Raw genomic sequence first — 19,045 nt, 5'->3', positions numbered from 1 at the left:
ATTTTAAATATTCAGAGTGAGATTCCGTTACATTCAAAAATACTGTTAACTGTGATTTACTCAGACCTAACTTCCAATAGGAAAAGACACGGTAGCGGGACACAGCTTACAGGTAAGTTAGTACAGTGTATCTCTTAAAACCTGTATTACAAAGTAACTTGTGCAGTTGCTGGGATGGAACTAGCTTTGGCCTTGAATGGGTCACAACTGGGCCACTAACTAGCCACTAACCAGCGGCGTGACTTTTGTTTCTGGTGAGCACTTACTACGCGCAAGGGTGCAAGGTACATGTTAGATGATATGAAGCATTCACAGAAGAAACACATCATAAAATGTACTGGAGGCGCCAACCCGAGTGTCCTCTGCTCCGGGGTCCGGGTGGAGCCGCCCGCCGTCCCTCCGCCGGTGACCGCGAGCCGCCGGGCCCCCAGTGCCCGTCCCGGGAGCCCCCATCGCGCCCCCTGTGTCAGTCCCGGGAGTCCCCTGCTCCCGACCCGGCCCCCTCATATGTCCCGGCGCCCCCGCTCCCTCCAGTGGTCCTCGCGCCCCGCCCACGCCCCAGTGCCTGTCCCGAGGGCCTCCCGCCGCCTCCACCAGTCCCAGGCGCCCCCGCCCTGCCCGCCTCTGCGTTGCCATCGATGTGCTCGGCGCTCTCCTGAGCCGGCCCCGGGAGTGGGCGGGTCCGTTTGCCTCAGGTGGTCTAACAGGCGCCGGGGAGGGCCAATGGCGTAGCTATAAGCCCCGCCCCTTCCTTCCGATTGGTCGGCGCCGGAAGGCCGCGGCCAAGGCCCTGGGGGCCAGAGCAGGAGCGGGACTCAGCCTCCGTCGCCGCGGCGCGCGCTCTCCGCTCTTCGGCTCCGTCCACTCCTGCCGAGTCTGCCGCCGCCGCTGCCGCCGCCATGGCCCAGTGAGTGACGGCCCGCGGGCCGCGGGGGAACTTTCCGGGGACCGGCGCGGAGGGTGGAGCCACCCCTGACGTCGCCTTGACCCCGGGGGTCGCGGGAGCCCGGCCTCGTGGCGCCCGGAGTCCCGGACCTTCAGGGTCTCAGCCCCGTCGGGCCCAGGCCCTCTGCCTCTCGCGGCGGCGCCGGGCGGACCCCTGTGCCCGGAAAGGGCCCGGCGGGGAGGGGACCGGCATGGCCGAGGGAGGCCCCCCGGGCCGGAGCCGGAGGGGAAGTGCCTGGACGGTCGGCGGCTCTGCCTGCGGGGCTTCTCCCCGGCGGGGGGGCGTGGGGGACGGGGGCAGCCGCAGTGAGTCATTAGCGGGTGGCCTGGGGCAGAGCGGAGGTTGCACGCCCTCCTGCAGGATTAGTGGATCTCAAGAGAACTCGCCGGCTGGTGAAGTGGGGAGCGCAGGGTGGCCCGTCTGCAGTGGCCTGGGCGGTGCACGCCTGGTTCTCAGGGGTGAAGGGGGGGCAGGGGAAGAGGGAAGGCAGACTGTTCACAGGAAAAGCTAGGACACTCTGGGTCTCTGCGTTGGAATGGATTAAGTGGAACTGACACGTTTTCTTTGTTCCCTTTCCTGGTCTTTTAGAGCCGACATTGCACTGATTGGACTGGCTGTCATGGGCCAGAACTTAATTTTGAACATGAATGACCACGGCTTTGTGGTAAGTCCGGAGGACACACACTTGTCTTGTGGGTTCTTGGTGTGTCTTGGTGCGCTGCTGCTGATTTCCAAGATCGTGTGCAACTGCCACTTACTTCTCCTGACAGGCCCCTGTTGCTGCTCATGAGGTTTTGCCAAGGAAGGAGAAGCACCAGTTCGCGTGTGGGCGGTGGGGCTGGGGCTGGGGCGGAGGGTGGGGGGCGGGCAGCTCCACCAATCTCCCGAGAGTCTTGCTAAATGCATCTGTAAGGTTGCAGTGGCAATAAACCTACTGGGATCTTTCTTTTCTTTTTTTAAGATTGTATTTATTTATTTGAGAGAGCGGGAGAGAGAAAGTTGAAGGCAGGGGTGAGGGGCAGAGGGAGAGGGAGAAGCAGACTCCTTGCGGGTGGGGCTCCATCCCAGGACCCTAGGATCATGACCTGAGGGGAAGGCAGAGGCTTAACTGACTGAGCCACCCAGGCGCCCCATCTTGCCCATAGCTTGAGGAGGAGAAATCCGCCCTGGGTTGGTAGAGCTGTAACTTCATTGTCTAGTGAGAACTGGGGTGAGTGAAAGTTTAAACAGTACAAACACTAAGCTTGTTCTGATACAAAAAGTACTGGTGACAAAAGATAACAGTTTGCAGCATCAAGTCCCTTGATTTGAATCTGAGTCCCAATCAGCTGGTGACAGACTCCAGCCTGATTTGCCTCGGGCAGCTGACCTTTGCTTCTGTTCCTTTCTCTGCGGGTAGAAGTTTCACTGCCACTTAATCTAGGGTCTGAAGGTCTTCTGTGTCCCGGATCTCCTGAGCAGACCTTTTTTTTTTTTGTCCTTCTAGGTTTGTGCTTTCAATAGGACAGTCTCCAAAGTTGATGATTTCTTGGCCAATGAGGCAAAGGGAACCAAAGTGGTCGGTGCTCACTCCTTGGAGGAGATGGTCTCGAAGCTGAAGAGGCCGAGGCGGATCATACTGCTGGTGAAGGCCGGCCAAGCTGTGGACGATTTCATCGACAAACTGGTGAGGCCAGCTCTGCTCCCAGCTGCTGTTGGCGGGGCGGGGCGGCTCTTCTCCTGCAGTCCGTCAGCTGTCACCGCTTTTTACTTAAGAGATTTTTTTTTTTTTTTTTTTTTGCCTCTTTGGTGTCTGGATGTGAGCTGCTTAGTTCAGACCAAACAGTGCTTCTCTGTCTCAGTGTTGGTTAACCTGATCGGCACGGATTAAGTCACAGCGTATCCTCAGGTGGTAATAATTCCATATATACGAAATTCTGGGGCACCGAGAGACATTTCAATTAGAATTCACTAACAGTAGGAGCAGAAATAGTAGGGAGCTCGGTCCGTCTCTATCTTTTTTTTTTTTTTTTTTAAAGATTTTATTTATTTATTTGACAGGAGATCACAAGTAGGCAGAGAGGCAGGCAGAGAGAGAGAGGGGGAGGAGCAGGCTCCCCACTGAGCAGAGAGCCTGATGCCGACTCGATCCCAGGACCTGGGATCATGACCCCAGCCGAAGGCAGCGGCTTAACCCACTGAGCCATCCAGGCGCCCCCATCTCTATCTTTGATGGTCAAAAAAAACTTACTGTTTTGGTTGTGGATTATGCATGCTTAGAGCTGTTCACCAATAAACGTGGTATCCAAATTTAGAAGTAGATTTCACTTTTTTCAGCATTTGTATAAAGTAATATGTAATCGTTGTATAATTTAATATAAATGATGAGATCCCCTTAGGGGATCCTAGGGATACCTACATGCTGGGTACTTATTTCTGAATGATTTGTTGGCTCTAGCAGGTATATCTTTTTTGGAAGAAAAAAACCTGTGTGTATGGGCTGCAATGGCCTTGCAAGGACAGGAGGGTGACCCTCGGGCAGGTGCCCAAGAGAGGGCCTCTGTTGTACTTCCGGCCCTGAGCCTCAGCGGTAGGGGGACTGCTTTGTGTAGGTGCTAATTCTGTTGCTGTAACATAACTTAGGCTGACCCGTCCTTTAGGCCCCGGGGCGAGGGGGCGGTGGGCTTCCCTGTGTGCTTCACCAGGCTGTGCCCTCACCGAAGGGCCGATGGCCACTCACCCACTGGGAGGGCTGTGGGAGGGGAGGAACCAGTGGCGACAACAGCTCCTTCCCCAGGGAATGTGCCCAACAGCGTTTAGTTGAAGCGCTGTTGCTGTGAGTGGTTTCTGGGGCGCCTCTGGGGCTTTTCCTCAGCACAACTCACCCACAGTCCGTCGGTGGAGACAAGCTCACCGCCGGTGCCATGCAGCCTTCGCGTGCTTTTCCCACCAGCAAAACCCACAAAACCACACACAGTGTATGGGCGAAGGGGAACGTGTGGAAATAACTTACGAAGATAACTCAAATTCTCAGTGACAGCTCTGGAAAAACCAAGCATTAGCTGTGAGAACGTAGTGACAATAAACGAAGGCAAGGGATGAACATTCCTTTTCTGCGGGAGTCCTGTTAACAGTTGGGGGGTCTCCGCAGGGAGCGGAATTTGTAACCAGTGTGTTACCACTTTAAAAAAGAATGACCTAGAAAGGAAGAATGCTGTGATAAGGAAAGGACACACCAAGCTTTTCGTGTAGCGAGATGCTAAGCTGATCATGATTAGCTATACACAGAAGGGACTGGAAGGCCGTAGCTTATTCTCCAGCATAAGAAAATACGAAGTCAAGTTCACTGGATCCTTGTGCGGGGAGACAGAAGAATAACTAGTAAAGCCAGCCTCGTCATGCCCTGTAGGATGACGTGCTTGTCCGAGGCCTGGTCTCCTCCTGCCACCTCCAGACGGGTCTGGTCATGGAGTGACACACCAGACCCGCTGATGGCTGCTTACCGGGCCCCTCCGCTGCTGTGGGCAGATTCTATAGGAAATGATGGGATCCTTTAGAACGAGTCCCATTGCTGGGATTTGGGACTCTAAGACAGCCGGTGGCACCCAGTGGAAACACAAAATTTTTCAAGCAGATTTTGGTTGTTGTAAAATTTTAAATCTCATTCTTTTTTTTTTTTTTTAAATATTTTATTCATTTATTTGACAGAGAGAGAGAGGTCACAAGTAGGCAGAGCAGCAGGCAGAGAGAGAGGGGGAAGCAGGCTCCCTGCTAAGCAGAGAGCCCGATATGGGGCTCGATCCCAGGACCCTGAGAACATGACCTGAGCTGAAGGCAGAGGCTAAACCCACAGAGGTTAAAATTGGAAAATTTTAAAGAGAACAAGCTTTATTGCAGAGCGTTCCGACTGGGTTGCGAGCCTTCACCTTATACATAGGCTTCGCTCTAGCCATGGAGGATTACCGAAAATTAAACATGTGCTTTTATTTTTTATTTATTTTTTAAACTAAAGATTTTATTTATTTATTTGACAGACAGAGATCAAAAGTAGGCAGAGAAGCAGGCAGAGAGGGGGAATCAGGCTCCCTGTTGAGCAGAGAGCCCGATGTGGGGCTCGATCCCAGGACCTTGAGATCATGACCTGAGCCGAAGGCAGAGGCTTAACCCACTGAGACACCCAGGCGCCCCAACATGTGCTTTTAGATTGGATTTATCTGGGATAAATTCTCGTTTGTTTTAATTGGTCAAGGTACGTTCTCTTTTGTCTTCCATTTCTTTGGGCCACCGTAATGCTTGCATCTGGTTACAGGTACCATTGTTGGACACTGGTGACATCATCATTGATGGAGGAAATTCTGAGTACAGGGACACCACAGTAAGTATTCTTCAGTCTGAGTTCTTCCTGGTTCTGAGAACGTTCTAGAAAAAAGTATCAGCATTGCACACGTGCTAAAAGAGTGGACCCTTCTTCTGCAGTGCTGATCCTGGGGCTTGGTGCAGACCCTGCTGTCCTCAGCCTCTGTTTCTGCTAGAACGTACTTGAGGTCACCTCAGGCATACGTGTAACTCAGAAGCAGGGCTTCCCCGTGGATGCAGGAGGTGGACAGTTCGTACTTAGCTCTGCCCTTCTCTGCCAGCAGCCCATGATGCGTCCGTGAACAACGTGGTTGAGAACCACGGCTTTACTGGCCTCGCGTGCTGGGAGAAGACCCTGTATCGTCCTAAATGCCAAGTGGCAGGAAGTCATACTTGTATGAAGCCAACTCTTAAAAACCAAACCCGTACCCCCCAAAGCCCACCAGCTCTTAATGGAGTCTGACAGTACTAGACCTTCCAGGAAAATGAGATTTATTTATTATTTCCCTTTGGGGGAAGGGTAGCTATTTTAAACTTCCATGGATTTTTTTTTAATATTTTGCTTATTTATATATTTGTCAGAGAGAGAGAGCACAATCAGAGGGAGTGGGAGGCAGAGGGAGAAGCAGGCCCCCTGCCGAGCAAGGAGCCTAATTTGGGACTCGATCCCAGGACTCTGGGATCATGACCTGAGCCGAAGGCAGAGGCTTAACCAACTGAGCCACCCAAGTGTCCCAGGTTTTTTTTTTAAATTAAGTAATTTCTACGCCCTATGTGGGGCTCAAACTCACAACCCTGAGATTAAGAGTCGCACGCTTTACTGACTGAGCCAGCCACGCTCCCCGGACTTTTTTTTTTTGTCCTGACTCCCAAACTGAGTGTATTAAATCTCTTTTTAGAGTTATGTATTTCTTTTTATTATTTGTTTGTTTTTTTAAGTAGACTCCACACCCAACGTGGGGCTTGAACTCACAACCCTGAGATCAAAAGTTGCATGCTCTACCACTGAGCCAGCCAGGTGCCCCGGGCTAAAATTTCTGGAATGATCAGGTTATTCTTGGATCCTGGGGTCATTTCATGTCCAGCGTGGGCTCTCCATACCTGTCTTACACCTCCTCTCATCCACTGGGAGAAACTGTCTTATGGAAGCATAATGAAATTCTTTTTCTGTCATGTAGAGACGATGTCGCGACCTCAAGGCCAAGGGAATCTTGTTTGTGGGGAGCGGTGTCAGTGGTGGAGAGGAGGGGGCCCGGTATGGCCCCTCACTTATGCCAGGAGGGGACAAGGAAGCCTGGTGAGTATCAAAGGTGCCACCCTTTGCCGCACAAGGGAGCCTGAGCTTGAGGGGAGTGAGCCGTGGGCACCTCTTGCCACCCTGATCCCTGCGGGGCCTGAGTGGCGGAGATGCCGGGAATAGTTCTTCTGTCTGTACGTTTACCGCGTTGACATCCTATGTGCAGGCTCTCTTCTGCCCTTTGTTCTCTGCTATTCCCTCCAAGACTCATACTAGAAGCTCTAAACAGGCTTACCGAGTTCAGGGGCTTTAAGGAAGCCGTTCGAATAATGTCTTGGGCGCTGTGTGGACTGAGAAGTAAAGTCTGCCTCTCCAAGTGGTGCCCAGGGCTAGGATAACTGCTCATTTAATAATTGTGAAAAATCCCTGTCCCTGGGAGAGTGAGGTGGAAGTTTTGTATCTGACTTGGGGACAAAACAAGTTTTACACTGTGCACTGTGCTGTCCGTAAGGGGAAGTGTTGGCCATGGCGTCAGTGATGTCAGAGCAGGGGTGCACGAGGTGTAAGGGGGGGCGGTGAATGGGACAGAATCAAAATGAAAAGGTACAAGTAATAATCACATCTGACTCAGACGGAGGGAAACTCGCTGCTGAGATTGCAGAGAGAGCAAGCCGGACGGAGGGAGGTGGGCGAGCAGGAGAGAAAGAAAGAAAAAAGGGATCCTTTTGAGGGAGACATGGAAAGGTACCATTCTTTTCTGAATGAGTTTGATTTCCGGTGTGCTAGAATTACATTAGGGGTTAAAGTAAGGAGTGATCAAACCTAATTCCCAGAGGTAAAGGGTTTCCTGGGGAAAGTTATTCTTTAAATTAGCTCTCTGATGAGTAACTTGGGATTCTGTGCAGCATGTGAGATTGAAAAATTTTATTTATTTATTTGAGAGGGAGAGAGAGTGTGTACGTCAGTGGGGGGAGAGGCAAAGGCAGAGGGAGGGAGAGAATCCCAAGCAGACTCCCCACCCAGCGCGGAACCCAAAGTGGGACTTGATCCCAGGACCCTGAGATCGTGACCTGAGCTGACATCAAGAGGATGCTTAACTGGGGCGCCTGGGTGGCTCAGTGGGTTAAAGCCTCTGCCTTCAGCTCAGGTCATGATCCCAGGGTCCTGGGATCGAGCCCTGCATTGGGCTCTCTGCTCAGCGGGGAGCCTGCTTCCTCCTCTCTCTGCCTGCCTTTCTGCCTGCTTGTGATCTCTGTCTGTCAAATAAACAAATAAAATCTTAAAAAAAAAAAAGAGAGAGAGAATGCTTAACCCACTGAGCCACTCAGGTGCCCCCGCAGCATGTGAAGTCTGGAAGTAGATAGAGATCTTCCTGCTTCTCAGAAGTTTACAAACTTTTTTTTTTTTTAAGATTTTATTTATTTATTTGACAAAGATCACAAGTAGGAAGAGAAGGAGGCAGAGAGAGAGAGAGAGAGGAGGAAGCAGGATCCCTGCTGAACAGAGAGCCGGATTCGGGGCTCGATCCCAGGACCCCGGGATCATGACCTGAGCCGAAGGCAGAGGCTTTAACCCACTGAGCCACCCAGGCGCCCAGAAGTTTACAAACATTGATCTCGGGCTAGACAAGCAGACGATGCACACGAAGATACTTGCTAAGGCAGCGACGCCCCACTCGCTCAGTGACTCCTTCTCTCAGACTGTCTGGCAGTCGTAAGCATACGGAAGACTTGTTCAAACTGTTCGCTCAAAGTAGTAGGAACGATGGTTAATACAGTGTTTAAAAGGCGGTTGCCTGGGCGGCTCAGTCAGTTGAGCGTCCGACTCTGGATTTCGGCTCAGGTCATGGCCTCGGGGTGGTGAGGTCGAGCCCCGGCAGAGGTAGGAGTGGTGCCGTTGCCCAAAACGCTCAGTACAAGTTCAGGGAGGTTTTAAAGCTTCGCGCGAAGCTGTCTTAGCTCTGATCCTGAGCATGAACGTTGCAACCCTGGCAGTCCCATGCCTTTACCAAAAACTTTTTGGAAGAAGCCTTCAGTGGTCGGTATTGAGGAGAGTGTAAGCAGAAAGCCTCGTGAGTTCGCGTCTCCTCCCCGGGGGCAGTGGGAGGGATGAGGAACAGCCGCTTTTTCTCCGTGTCATAAGGAAGCTGCCCTGGGAATCCTTGCCGGGTTCTGCGGGTGCCGGAGCCCCGCCGGGCCTGAGGCCACACGTCCAGACCGATGACAGGCATCTCCCCAGGAGCCTCCCTGTTGCTTGCTGTTTGGAGTCACAGCGCCCGAGAAATTTCTGCTGCTTTGATGCTTCCGGCTGGCCTTCCTGTCTTCTCCCACCAGCCAGTCTGCAGCCTCTGCGGGGCTTACCTCGTGGACTCGGCACATTCATTACTTTTTCCACAGTGGGTGGGGGGCACTTCCACCTCTCATCTGTAAGAAAAACGATTGGGGTGGGGGGTCCTTGAGTATTTTACTGAGATCTCGGTCCCTCTTTTCAGCAGCTAAACTACACGGTTCCTTCCCACAGGCCCCACATCAAGACAATCTTCCAAGGCATCGCTGCAAAAGTAGGAACGGGGGAACCCTGCTGTGACTGGGCAAGTTCTGGCTCCTCTTTCAAGCCGGCTGGTAACACGGGCGCAGTCGGGGCAAAGCGCACAGAGCCAGGACCACCTGGGGGGCCACAGTTAGTTTGGTGACCAGCTTCACAGTCTTGAAGTCGCTAGCGCAGCGATGGCCTAGGACGCGTGCGTCTTACGTGGCCTGGCCTCCTAACTGAGTATTTCAGAGCCTTGAGGCTGGTGTTAAAAACAGCCCGGCTCCATTCATCTAGAAGTTGGATTCTTCAAGAAGGCACAGCAAGGACGAGGTGAAGCGAGACCCGTGTCATTAGCTGTGTGACTTCACGAAAATGAAGAAGGTGTCACAGTCCAAGGTGGGCTTTGCCTGCCTGCACGGAAGGAGGAGGATCGAGGGGCTGGTGCGGTGCGCTCGGAGGTCCGGGCCACGGATGCGGAAAATCTTCCCGTAGCTCGGGATCAGGTGTTCTGTGCTCGAACAGAGCCCGCAACGTCAGGCCTTCCGCCCTCACGAAACAGGAGGGAGGCCTGGGCTTGTTCCTGTGCGCCTCCCTCCCTGCGTTCTGTGTTGCCGCTAAGATCAGTTCTGTCCCTACCTCGGGCCGTGTCCTGGGTGGGCAAAGCGCCAGGCTGAGAGACCTGACCTGTCACCCCGGCTCTCCGTCCACTGCGGGCCGTTAGTGAGTCAGTCAGGAAAGTACGTGGGCTTCAGTGTTTTGTCCCTAAAATGTGAGGGCGGGGTGGGTGGTCTCCGAGGTCTCTAGCTCCTAGTCTCCTCTGTTAGTTTTACTTCGTGTGAGGGAGGTAAAAGGCAGAGGTGGAGGAAGCCTGAGGCAGACGAGCAATGAGGGGGAGGCCCGACCGTGCCCGGTGACGGCCGCGGGGGCCCCCGGTCTGGTCCGTGCCTCTTAACCAGTGTCCCCGAGTCCGGCCGGTCTACTAGGGTGGAGAGGGGCTGGGCTGGACCTGGAGGGTTGAAGATGTTCTCACTAGTGTCAAGGACTGGGAAGGGAACGTTCCGGCCTCGACAGTCAATTACTGCAGTGCAAGGACAGCCGCAGTCACTCCCTTGTAGACACGCTTGGGACAGAATCGTGACGAGAAGCCAGTACTGGCCCTGCTGGGTCTTGACCGAGTCAGGGGCTGACATTCCAGAGCCTCCAGGCTTACTTTCGGGCTGTTGAGAAAGCTGGTGTGGATACTGAGAGCAGACACTCCTTCGTTCACTCGAAGTTTCAGGAGCGACGGGGTGAAGTAGGACGTTATAGGCCGTGGTACGCGGCAGCCACAGAAGGCGTCAGGATCAGAAGGGGGCAGGTCAGCAGCGGAAACGCAGACGGCAGGAGTCTCTGATGGAAAGGTCAGTCGTCCGGATCCCAGCGGTGACAGCAGAGAGCACGCAGGTCAAACAAACCTCGGGCCACCGCGCACGTGGATGCCTGTCGTGGAGATGGCTGCGCCCGACTGCGGAGCTTGTCGCCACCGATGTTTGACCCCGAAACTCCCTTTGTTGTGATTCCTGGCCCACCGAGCAATTTTCAGATGCTTTGGTTCCCCGCACAGCTCGTCTGTAGGGACGGAATGTGCCATTGGGACTGAGCCTTGTAACCACTAAAATCTGTAGTTACTTTAACCTGAATTCACAGACGGGTGTTCCAGCTGCATACGTCTCGCCAGCTTTCTCATAAACCCGTATCTCGTCAGCTGAGAGACTGACAAGGACACATTTCGAGGCTTACCAGGTGGACGGCCAGACCAGGGATCCGGGGTCATTTTACCCCTTGGTAGCCCCTTAGCAGCAACTACGACACAGTTAACGTGTTTTCTAACTCAGCCGACGTGCTGTAAGCCCCGGCGGTGGGAGAGTGGTAACTTCGGGAAGTTGGGTCTTTCGCTGAGCGAGGGCCCTTCCTAGCAAGGGAGGGCGGGAGATGCAGGCTCATGAGCTGCCGTGCTTGCCGCGAGTTGGGAGGCTTGGAAAAAGCTCGAGAGGAACGAGTTCAGAGTGAGTTTGAAGGAACACTCGACTGGATGGGAGCTTTTATTCAGTGGTGACGTAGTGATGCTTAATTTTAAAAATACTACAGATATTTGTTTCCTACCTGTTATTTTTCTGTATGGGGAGGGAGCCTCGCCAGAGAATGTGCTGCGGGCTTTCCCGGGGTCCTGCCTCTGAAGGCTGCCTGGTGCCTGTCGTCCCGACAGGTGGGAGACGAAGGAGCCGGCCACTTCGTCAAGATGGTGCACAACGGCATCGAGTACGGGGACATGCAGCTCATCTGTGAGGCCTACCACCTGATGAAGGACGTGCTGGCCATGGAGCACGACGAGATGGCAAAGGTGAGTCCCGGGCCTGCGTCTGGGCTGCAGCGGCCCCTCCTGCTCCGGTGAGAGGGATTTGCCTGCGCCGGTAAAGCCTTCCTCCGCCTCCTTCCAGTGGTCATGCTGGTGGGAGGATGGACTCAGCCCAGGGGCATCTGGGAGGCTCCGTCGGTGAAGCGTCTGCCTCCAGCTCCGGTCGTGATCGCAGGGTCCTGGGATGGAGTCCCGCATTGAGCTTCGCGGGGAGCCTGCTTCTCCCTCTCCTCCCTGAGCATGCGCCCTCTCTTACTCACTCTCTCAAGTAAATAAACATTTTTAAAATCTTAAAAAAAAAAAAAAAAAAGGATGGACTCAGCGCGATTTAAGGGAGGCTGTACGATCGGGCAGCTAGCCGCGGAGCCAGGTGTGCCCCGAGAACCTTGGCATTGATCACTGGCACCATTTAGTGGCCCTTCCTGTGTCGGGCCTGTGTGCTTTCATGGTCGTTACCTCATTTGGTCCCGCATCGTCCCACGGGGGAGGCGGAATGGAAGCTTGCTTTCCTGGTCAGGTTGGGACTGGCTGTTAGTTAATCAAAAGTTAATCAAAGTGGGGGAACCATAAACATCCCCCACAGGGCGCCTGGGTGGCTCAGTGGGTTAAAGCCTCTGCCTTCAGTTCAGGTCATGATCCCAGGGTCCTGGGATCCAGCCCTGAGTCGGGCTCTCTGCTCAGCGGGAAGCCTGCTTCCCCCTCTCTCTGCCTGCCTCTCTGCCTACTTGTGATCTCTGTCTGTCAAGTAAATAAAATCTTAAAAAAAAAAAAATCCTCCCTCCAACATTTTATTAGGAAGCAGATGTTCAAACACACAGCAAAGTTGAAAGATTTGGTCGTGAACATTTGTGTGCACACCACGCACATTGTCGTACTAGCATTTTACTTGCTTTGTCGAATGTCTGTCCGTCCCTCTTTTATCAGTTTGATCTTTTAAAAATACATTTCAAGGGGTGCTTCGGTGGCTCAGTGGGTTAAGCCTCTGCTTCGGCTCAGGTCATGATCTCAGGGTCCTGGGATCAAGCGCCGAGTCGGGCTCTCTGCTCAGCGGGAAGCCTGCTTCCTTCTCTCTCTGCCTGCCTCTCTGCCTACTTGTGATCTCTGGCAAATAAATAAATAAAATCTTTTTTAAAAATAAAAAAAAATTTTTAAAATAAAAATACATTTCAAGGTAAGCACCAGTACTCTTTTCTCTAAAGACTTCAGCATTGTCACTAGGTAAACATTTTTTTTAACTGGAAATAGAGGAAGACACATTCCTCACCCATCCAGTCCTTTCCTCCAAGTGTGGCTCTGCTGGCCAGCGTCATAGTCCTCTTTCTCGTCGTCTAGGGTTTCCCCTTCCAGTGCCTTCGAGTGGAACATGATTTAGGGACACTTCCTTGCAAGGTGCACACTGCAGAATCCTTCCAGAGTTCTTACAGTTTTTCCTCCTAATGTTTTTGTTTTAAAGATTATTTTTTTGAGTCATCTCTACACCCAAGATGGGGCTTGAACTCAGAACCCTGAGATCCAGAGCTGCAGCCTCCCCTGACTGAACCCCCTCCCCGGCCACCCTTCCTCCCAGCTTTGAAACGTGTCATCCCTGCTTTGTTTCGCTGACCTGCGTTCACTCTTCTTTCTAAAACAATTTAACTTAATTTTCGTAGAAACAGTGCTTCTCTTATTGTGTGTTCAGATATAATCGATTTACTGAAAACAACGTATGTATGGATACGAGTGCTGTCCTATATGCCGGGAACTGTTCTCCGTGTTGGGGACGTAATAGCAAAACAACCAAAGCCCCTGTCCCCTGGCCGCACGGAGCTGGGACACACGACCGTCGCTCCGCGGGCAGTGTGCAGCTGGCTGGCGGGAGCTTGGGAAGGAGAGGAGGGGGGCGTAAGGAGGTCCGGTGAGCAGGGACGGCCTCCGGGGAGGCGATGGTGCGAGCAAACACAGCTGACTCGTGGGGAGCAGCAAACTCGACTCAGGGGAGCGGGGCTCAGCCCCGTAGGCGGAGCGAGTCGTGAGCACCGGTCACTGCAGACCGAAGCCGGGGGCCCGGGGGCTTCTGCACAGGCCTGGTTTCTCTCACGCTGTTCCTCCCACGTCCCGCGCTAGGTGTTTGAGGAGTGGAATAAGACAGAGCTCGACTCCTTCCTCATCGAGATCACGGCCAACATCCTCAAGTTCCGAGACAGCGACGGCAGACACCTGCTGCCGAAGATCAGGGACAGCGCGGGCCAGAAGGGCACGGGCAAGTGGACCGCCATCTCGGCCCTGGAGTACGGCGTTCCCGTCACCCTCATCGGTAACGTGCGCTCCCCGCCGAAGCCCCTCGTCTCTCGGTTTCGCTCTTGCTGTCCTTCCGGGATGCTGGTGTAGACCGGCCACTACGGACCGGCCTCCGGGAGCTTGTGTGCGGCGCGCGGCGGCGTTCGGTGCTTCCCGCTCCTCCGGCGCTCCAGCCTGCGCGCCAGCCTCTCCTCCTGCCAACCTTCTCTCGGTCATGCGGGCTCTGAGGGGCATTTGGGAGTTCCTGGCTCTCTTATCCAGTTCGACCTTCCGGCTGGCTTTTGTCTTGGGGACTGAACTGTGGTCAGTGACCTCCACGGCCTTCTCATGGGGAAGGTCACGGTAACGAAATTGTTCATGAATGACATGAGCTTCCGTCCTCAACATTTGTTAAAATTTTGCTGTGGTTCCTCCTCCCCGATATTTTACTTATTTTTTATTTTATTTATTTTTTAAAAGATTTTATTTATTTATTTGACAGAGAGATCACAAGTAGGCAGAGAGGCAGGCAGAGAGAGAGGAGGAAACAGGCTCCCCACTGAGCCCCTATTTTTACATTTTATTTAAAGTTTATTTATTTTTAAGTAATCTCTGCACCCAACATGGGGCCTGAACTCATGACCGTGAGGTCGAGAGTCACATGCTCTTCCTACTGAACCAGCCAGGCACCCTTCCCCCAGATATTTTAAAAATAAAATATAGCCTATACATTTCAGGTCCTTTAGGAACTCTCTTCCTTTGTTCCTTCCCCTTCCTTTAGAGGAAAGCCACGATCCTGACCATTGGTGTGTGTCCTTTTCATGGATGTTGTGTTTTAGAGCAGCGAGCTCAGCCTCAAACTGGAAGATACAGGGTGATGGAAATCGTAGAAAGCAGAAATGAACAGATGACAGATAATAAGAGGATTCATGAAACAAGTTGGTCCTTTAAGAAAAAAACAGATACATTTCTGGTAAGATTGAAAACAGCAGAATAAGGTGCCTGGCGTGCTGAATGAAAGGCTCATCTCTGCTCCTGGCAGAACGGCTCCCCCTCCAAAAACAGATTTTCCTCTCCGCTCGACCTGTTAGAGGCTGCCTCCCCCCCCCACCCCCAAGTCTCCTCCCGCCTTTCCTTTTCCTATGGATTAGGGCTCTCCGAGGCCAGCTGTGAGCCACGCAAGGAGAAGCGGGTCGCTTAGCCAGCTCGGTGCAGAGGGCAGTGGTCACTCTTGAGCTAACGTGAGGGCTGCCCAGGGCAGGGGAGTGAGGGCACAGCCGCCAGGAACAGTTTCTTGGTCACCGACGCCGGTGGAAGGGCGAGGGAGGGTCAGAAAGGATCCTGCTCTCGGGTGGAGAGAGGCTCCCCTCTCCCGGTCGGAGGCAGGCCAGGCTTCGTCCCTGGGTGGGCACCCTTCGTGTTTGCTGGACCAACGGGGAAGGAAGTCTTCGAGCTGACCCTTGGGTAACACGGGGTGTTGTGCCACCCTGGCCTCCTTGCGCCAGCCGTGTCACACTGACACTTCCGTCCCCTGGTGCCGAGTCATCGTGTGTGTGTGCAAGGGTGGCGAGGGCAAGCCCACCGGGCTGCCCCTTGATGTCGGTGTGTGTGTTCCGGGTTTGGGCAGTGCTGTCAGGTGTGTGGCCGGTCCCCTTCCCTCCAAAACAAAGCCCAGAGGTTTTACTTCATTTTATCTGTGGGGGACGGATTCGTATGTGTAATTTACTCTAATTGTGTAATGTGTCAGTTGAGCAAGTCGTCTTTTCGAAGGGCACATTTTTGAGAAGGTTAAATATCTTGATATTAAAATACCGTATTGAAATGTTGTTCATTCAAATGAAACAAAATTATGGTGATCGTGGACGTACTGGAAAAGAAATTTAAATGATTAGAAAATGGGGTTTTTGGGGCTCCTGGGTGGCTCAGATGGTGAAGTGTCTGCCTTCGTTTCAGATCATGATCCCCGGGGTGCTGGGATCGAGTCCTGTGTCGGGCTCCCTGCTCAGTGGGGAGACTGCTTTTCCCCCTGGTGCTCCCCCTGCTTGTGCGCTCTGTCTCTGTCAAAATAAATAAAATCTTAAAAAAAAAAAATGGAGTTTTTTGAGGGGCAGGTCTGCTGTTTCTCCATGTACTGGCTGTTGCAGACAACCCCCAGGTCAGGGCGACACCACTGTAGTTGAGCACTGAGCGAAGTTCATGGCTGCCTGCTGTGAACTAGTTTTCGAGGGGCAGTGAGTGCTCCTAAAGAAGAGAGTCTTTGGTGAACATTCAAAAATCAAAGCCCTCCCAAGTGAAATTGAAATTTTACATATGGACCAGCAGAGTAATTCTGAACCAAAGTGGTTTTACTTCCTTGTTTTTTCCCCAGAACTCCTCCTGTTTACTTTTTTTAAGATTGTATTTTTAAGTAATCTCCATACCAACGTGGGACTCGAACTTATAACCCCGATATCAAGAGTCGCAAGCTCCACCGGCTGAGCCTGCCAGGCGCTCAGAGCTCCCCTTGTGAATTGCACGTTGATCTTTGTGACTCTACCTGTGTTTATGCTAGAAGATTGATTTCTTTGGAGTTTTGATGATCAAATCAACTGTCTAGAGGTTTTTATAAGTTCAAAATTTTTTATAAGTTTGAAAATTTTTTTTTTTAATTTTGTTTATTTATTTGACAGAGATCACAAGCAGGCAGAGAGGCAGGCAGTGGGGGGGCAGAGAGCCTGATGCAGGGCTCGATCTCAGGACCCTGAGATCATGACCTGAGCCGAAGGCAGAGGCCTAACCCACTGAGCCCCCCACGCGCCCCAAGTTTGAAAATTCTTTCTGAGCCAGGTTCAATTTTGCGGCCTAAGGTTGAGACTTCAGCTCTTGGTACAACTGGAGATCCGTTCCTTTACTAATTTCCCTCATTCTTTCTGGCGTATGTGTACTCTTTTCCCGCCGGCTTCATGCGTGAGCTCCGGTCACGTTCTCCCCTCCCCTCCGCAGGAGAAGCGGTTTTTGCTCGATGCTTGTCATCTCTGAAGGACGAGAGGATTCAAGCCAGCAAAAAGCTGACGGGTCCCCAGAAGATCCAGTTTGAAGGTGATAAGAAAGCATTTCTGGAGGATATTCGGAAGGTGTGTTCCAGTCCCTGACCGAGGTGGCTGTGGGTGCCTTGGGCAGCCGTGGGGGTGGGAGGCCGCGGGAGGCCGCAGAGTCCAGCCGTGTCCTGTTGCCACCGTCCACGCTAGGCCCGGCCTGCTGGCGGGGAGGACGCGGCTAACTCTCGCTCCCACGGGTCCGTCGTCCCTTAGGCCCTCTATGCTTCCAAGATCATCTCGTACGCGCAAGGCTTTATGCTGCTGAGACAGGCGGCCATGGAATTCGGCTGGACCCTCAACTACGGCGGCATCGCCCTGATGTGGAGAGGGGGCTGCATCATCAGGAGGTGAGCGTGTGGCACACGTGCCCCCCCCCCCCGCCCCGTGCCCCAGGGCGGTGCTCTTGGCGCCCGAGTGGACAGTCTCCCCGCCGACTCCTTCCCCTGCTTCCTGCCGGGCGCTCAGTGCGCCCAGGTTAAGGCGGTGCTTTCTTCCCTCCTGATCATTTCAGCGTGTTCCTAGGAAAGATAAAGGATGCATTTGACCGGAACCCACAACTTGAGAATCTCCTGCTCGATGCCTTCTTTAAGTCAGCTGTCCAGGACTGCCAGGTGGGCCGCCAGAGCCGGGGGCCGGGAGTCTGGTTTTTCACTTCCCAGCCTCGGCGCTCGTGGCGTTCTGCCGCTTGGGGAGGAGGCAGGCGTCTTCCCTGCGGGCTGACCACTCGTCTTTGGTTTGTTTCGGCTCAGGGCGCGTGGCGGCGCGCAGTGAGCACTGGGGTCCAGGCGGGCATCCCGATGCCCTGCTTCACCACCGCCCTGTCCTTCTACGACGGGTACAGACACGACGTGCTGCCGGCCAACCTCATCCAGGTGAGCTGTCTGAGCAGGTGGTCGGCGCCACCCGGGCGGCGGCCCGTCCCTGTTACTCCAACCACCCAACTTCTTGTCTTCTAGGCTCAGCGGGATTACTTCGGGGCTCACACTTACGAACTCTTAGCCAAACCCGGACAGTTTATCCACACTAACTGGACGGGCCACGGGGGCAGCGTGTCGTCCTCTTCATACAATGCCTGATCAGACCAGTCACCTGCCACGGTTCCCGGGACGGGGGGAGACATTCCAGGGGCCGCCCGACGCTGCTCACCCAGCCCTCCGCCCTGCTCTCTGCTCAGACCTTTTCTAAAATAAAGTCTCCTAAGGGACTCCTGACAAGGTCACGTGAGTGTCCATGTGCAGTGGCCCTGGGAGAAGCACGGTGCCCTCTGCCCTGGCGTCCTGGGGCCGAGCAGGAGGCCAGCCTGTGCACGCTTGTGTGCCCCAGCCCCACACGGCCGTGTCCCCTGCTCAAGGCACGCGTGGAGGGGGGACGTCGCTCAGACTGGGACGTTTGCGTCACGTGGTAGGTTTCCGGCTTTTCTCCACATAATTAAAGGTAGATCCTCCGTGTGCCAGTGCTCCCGACTCGGCCATGCGGAGCCGCCGGTTTCCTCCCACTGGAGCCTGTTTGCTTCCAGCCTCGTGCGCTTTTCCTTCTCCGTTTTCTTTTTAACCCACTGAGCCCCCCAGGCGCCCCATCTCCGTTTTCTTTTTAAAAAGACTCCCAGACAATACAAGAAACACAGCAAGAGTTAGCATCGTGGTTACCTGTGCGGGGAAGGACGAGGAGGTGACACGGGACACGAATGTTTTCTCGGCTTGGGTGCTGGTGTGTGGCTGTTGGTGGAAAAGTCTTCGTGCCTTCTCTGTGTCGCACTTCACGCTGAACGTGTCAGGAACTACATTTAAACGATGTGAGGGGCTCCGTGTGCCCCCCTCTTTCTGTTCGTCCCTAAGCCGGGCGCATGGGTGAGGGGTGGGATTTTTAGTGACCGGGGCCTGGTCTTCAAATTGGGCTGTTCACTTACTTTACCTTGTTTACTCAAGAGAAAGAATCCTGCTGGCGTACTTACTTACTGGTAGGGTTACGTGGCCTGGGGCCAGTGGAATTGCTTTATTCCAACAGCTTAACTCCAGAAGAGCTCTCTGGAACGCTCTACACCGTCCTGCGAGAATCCCGGCGTAGAGCACAGTGCTTCCTTGTTCTGACCGCTGGCGCTACTCTGGCCTCCGACCGCTTTCAGAAAAGCGCAGGGGCTCGCAGAGCTGACCCGAGAGCCCGTCCTTTTCATGAAAGGCTCAGCCTGGATGTGAAGCCTTAGCTAGACGTGGCCTGTCACCCCTCCCTCCCCGCCCCCACCTTCAGATCTCAGAGGTGCTGAGTCACTG

The 19,045-nt window shown here is 53.7% G+C and overlaps 1 protein-coding gene across 1 annotated transcript; it reads left to right on the top strand.

Moving 5' to 3' along the window:
• Positions 1–756: 756 nt before the first annotated feature.
• PGD (phosphogluconate dehydrogenase) lies at positions 757–18,409 on the top strand. Its single transcript, XM_080800453.1, has 13 exons — positions 757–907; positions 1,535–1,610; positions 2,433–2,612; positions 5,235–5,300; positions 6,460–6,578; positions 9,039–9,108; positions 11,296–11,430; positions 13,549–13,738; positions 16,684–16,814; positions 16,992–17,125; positions 17,290–17,389; positions 17,528–17,650; positions 17,735–18,409. The coding sequence occupies exons 1-13, from the start codon at positions 900–902 to the stop codon at positions 17,852–17,854; spliced, it is 1,452 nt and encodes a 483-aa protein (XP_080656579.1). The 5' UTR covers positions 757–899; the 3' UTR covers positions 17,855–18,409.
• The last annotated feature ends 636 nt before the right edge of the window (positions 18,410–19,045 follow it).

The sequence above is a fragment of the Martes martes genome (genome assembly GCF_963455335.1).
Source record: "Martes martes genome assembly, chromosome: 4".
NCBI classification, from domain to species: domain Eukaryota; kingdom Metazoa; phylum Chordata; class Mammalia; order Carnivora; family Mustelidae; genus Martes; species Martes martes.
Note: the sequence above shows the minus strand (reverse complement) of the source record. Positions and strands in the feature narration are given on the sequence as shown.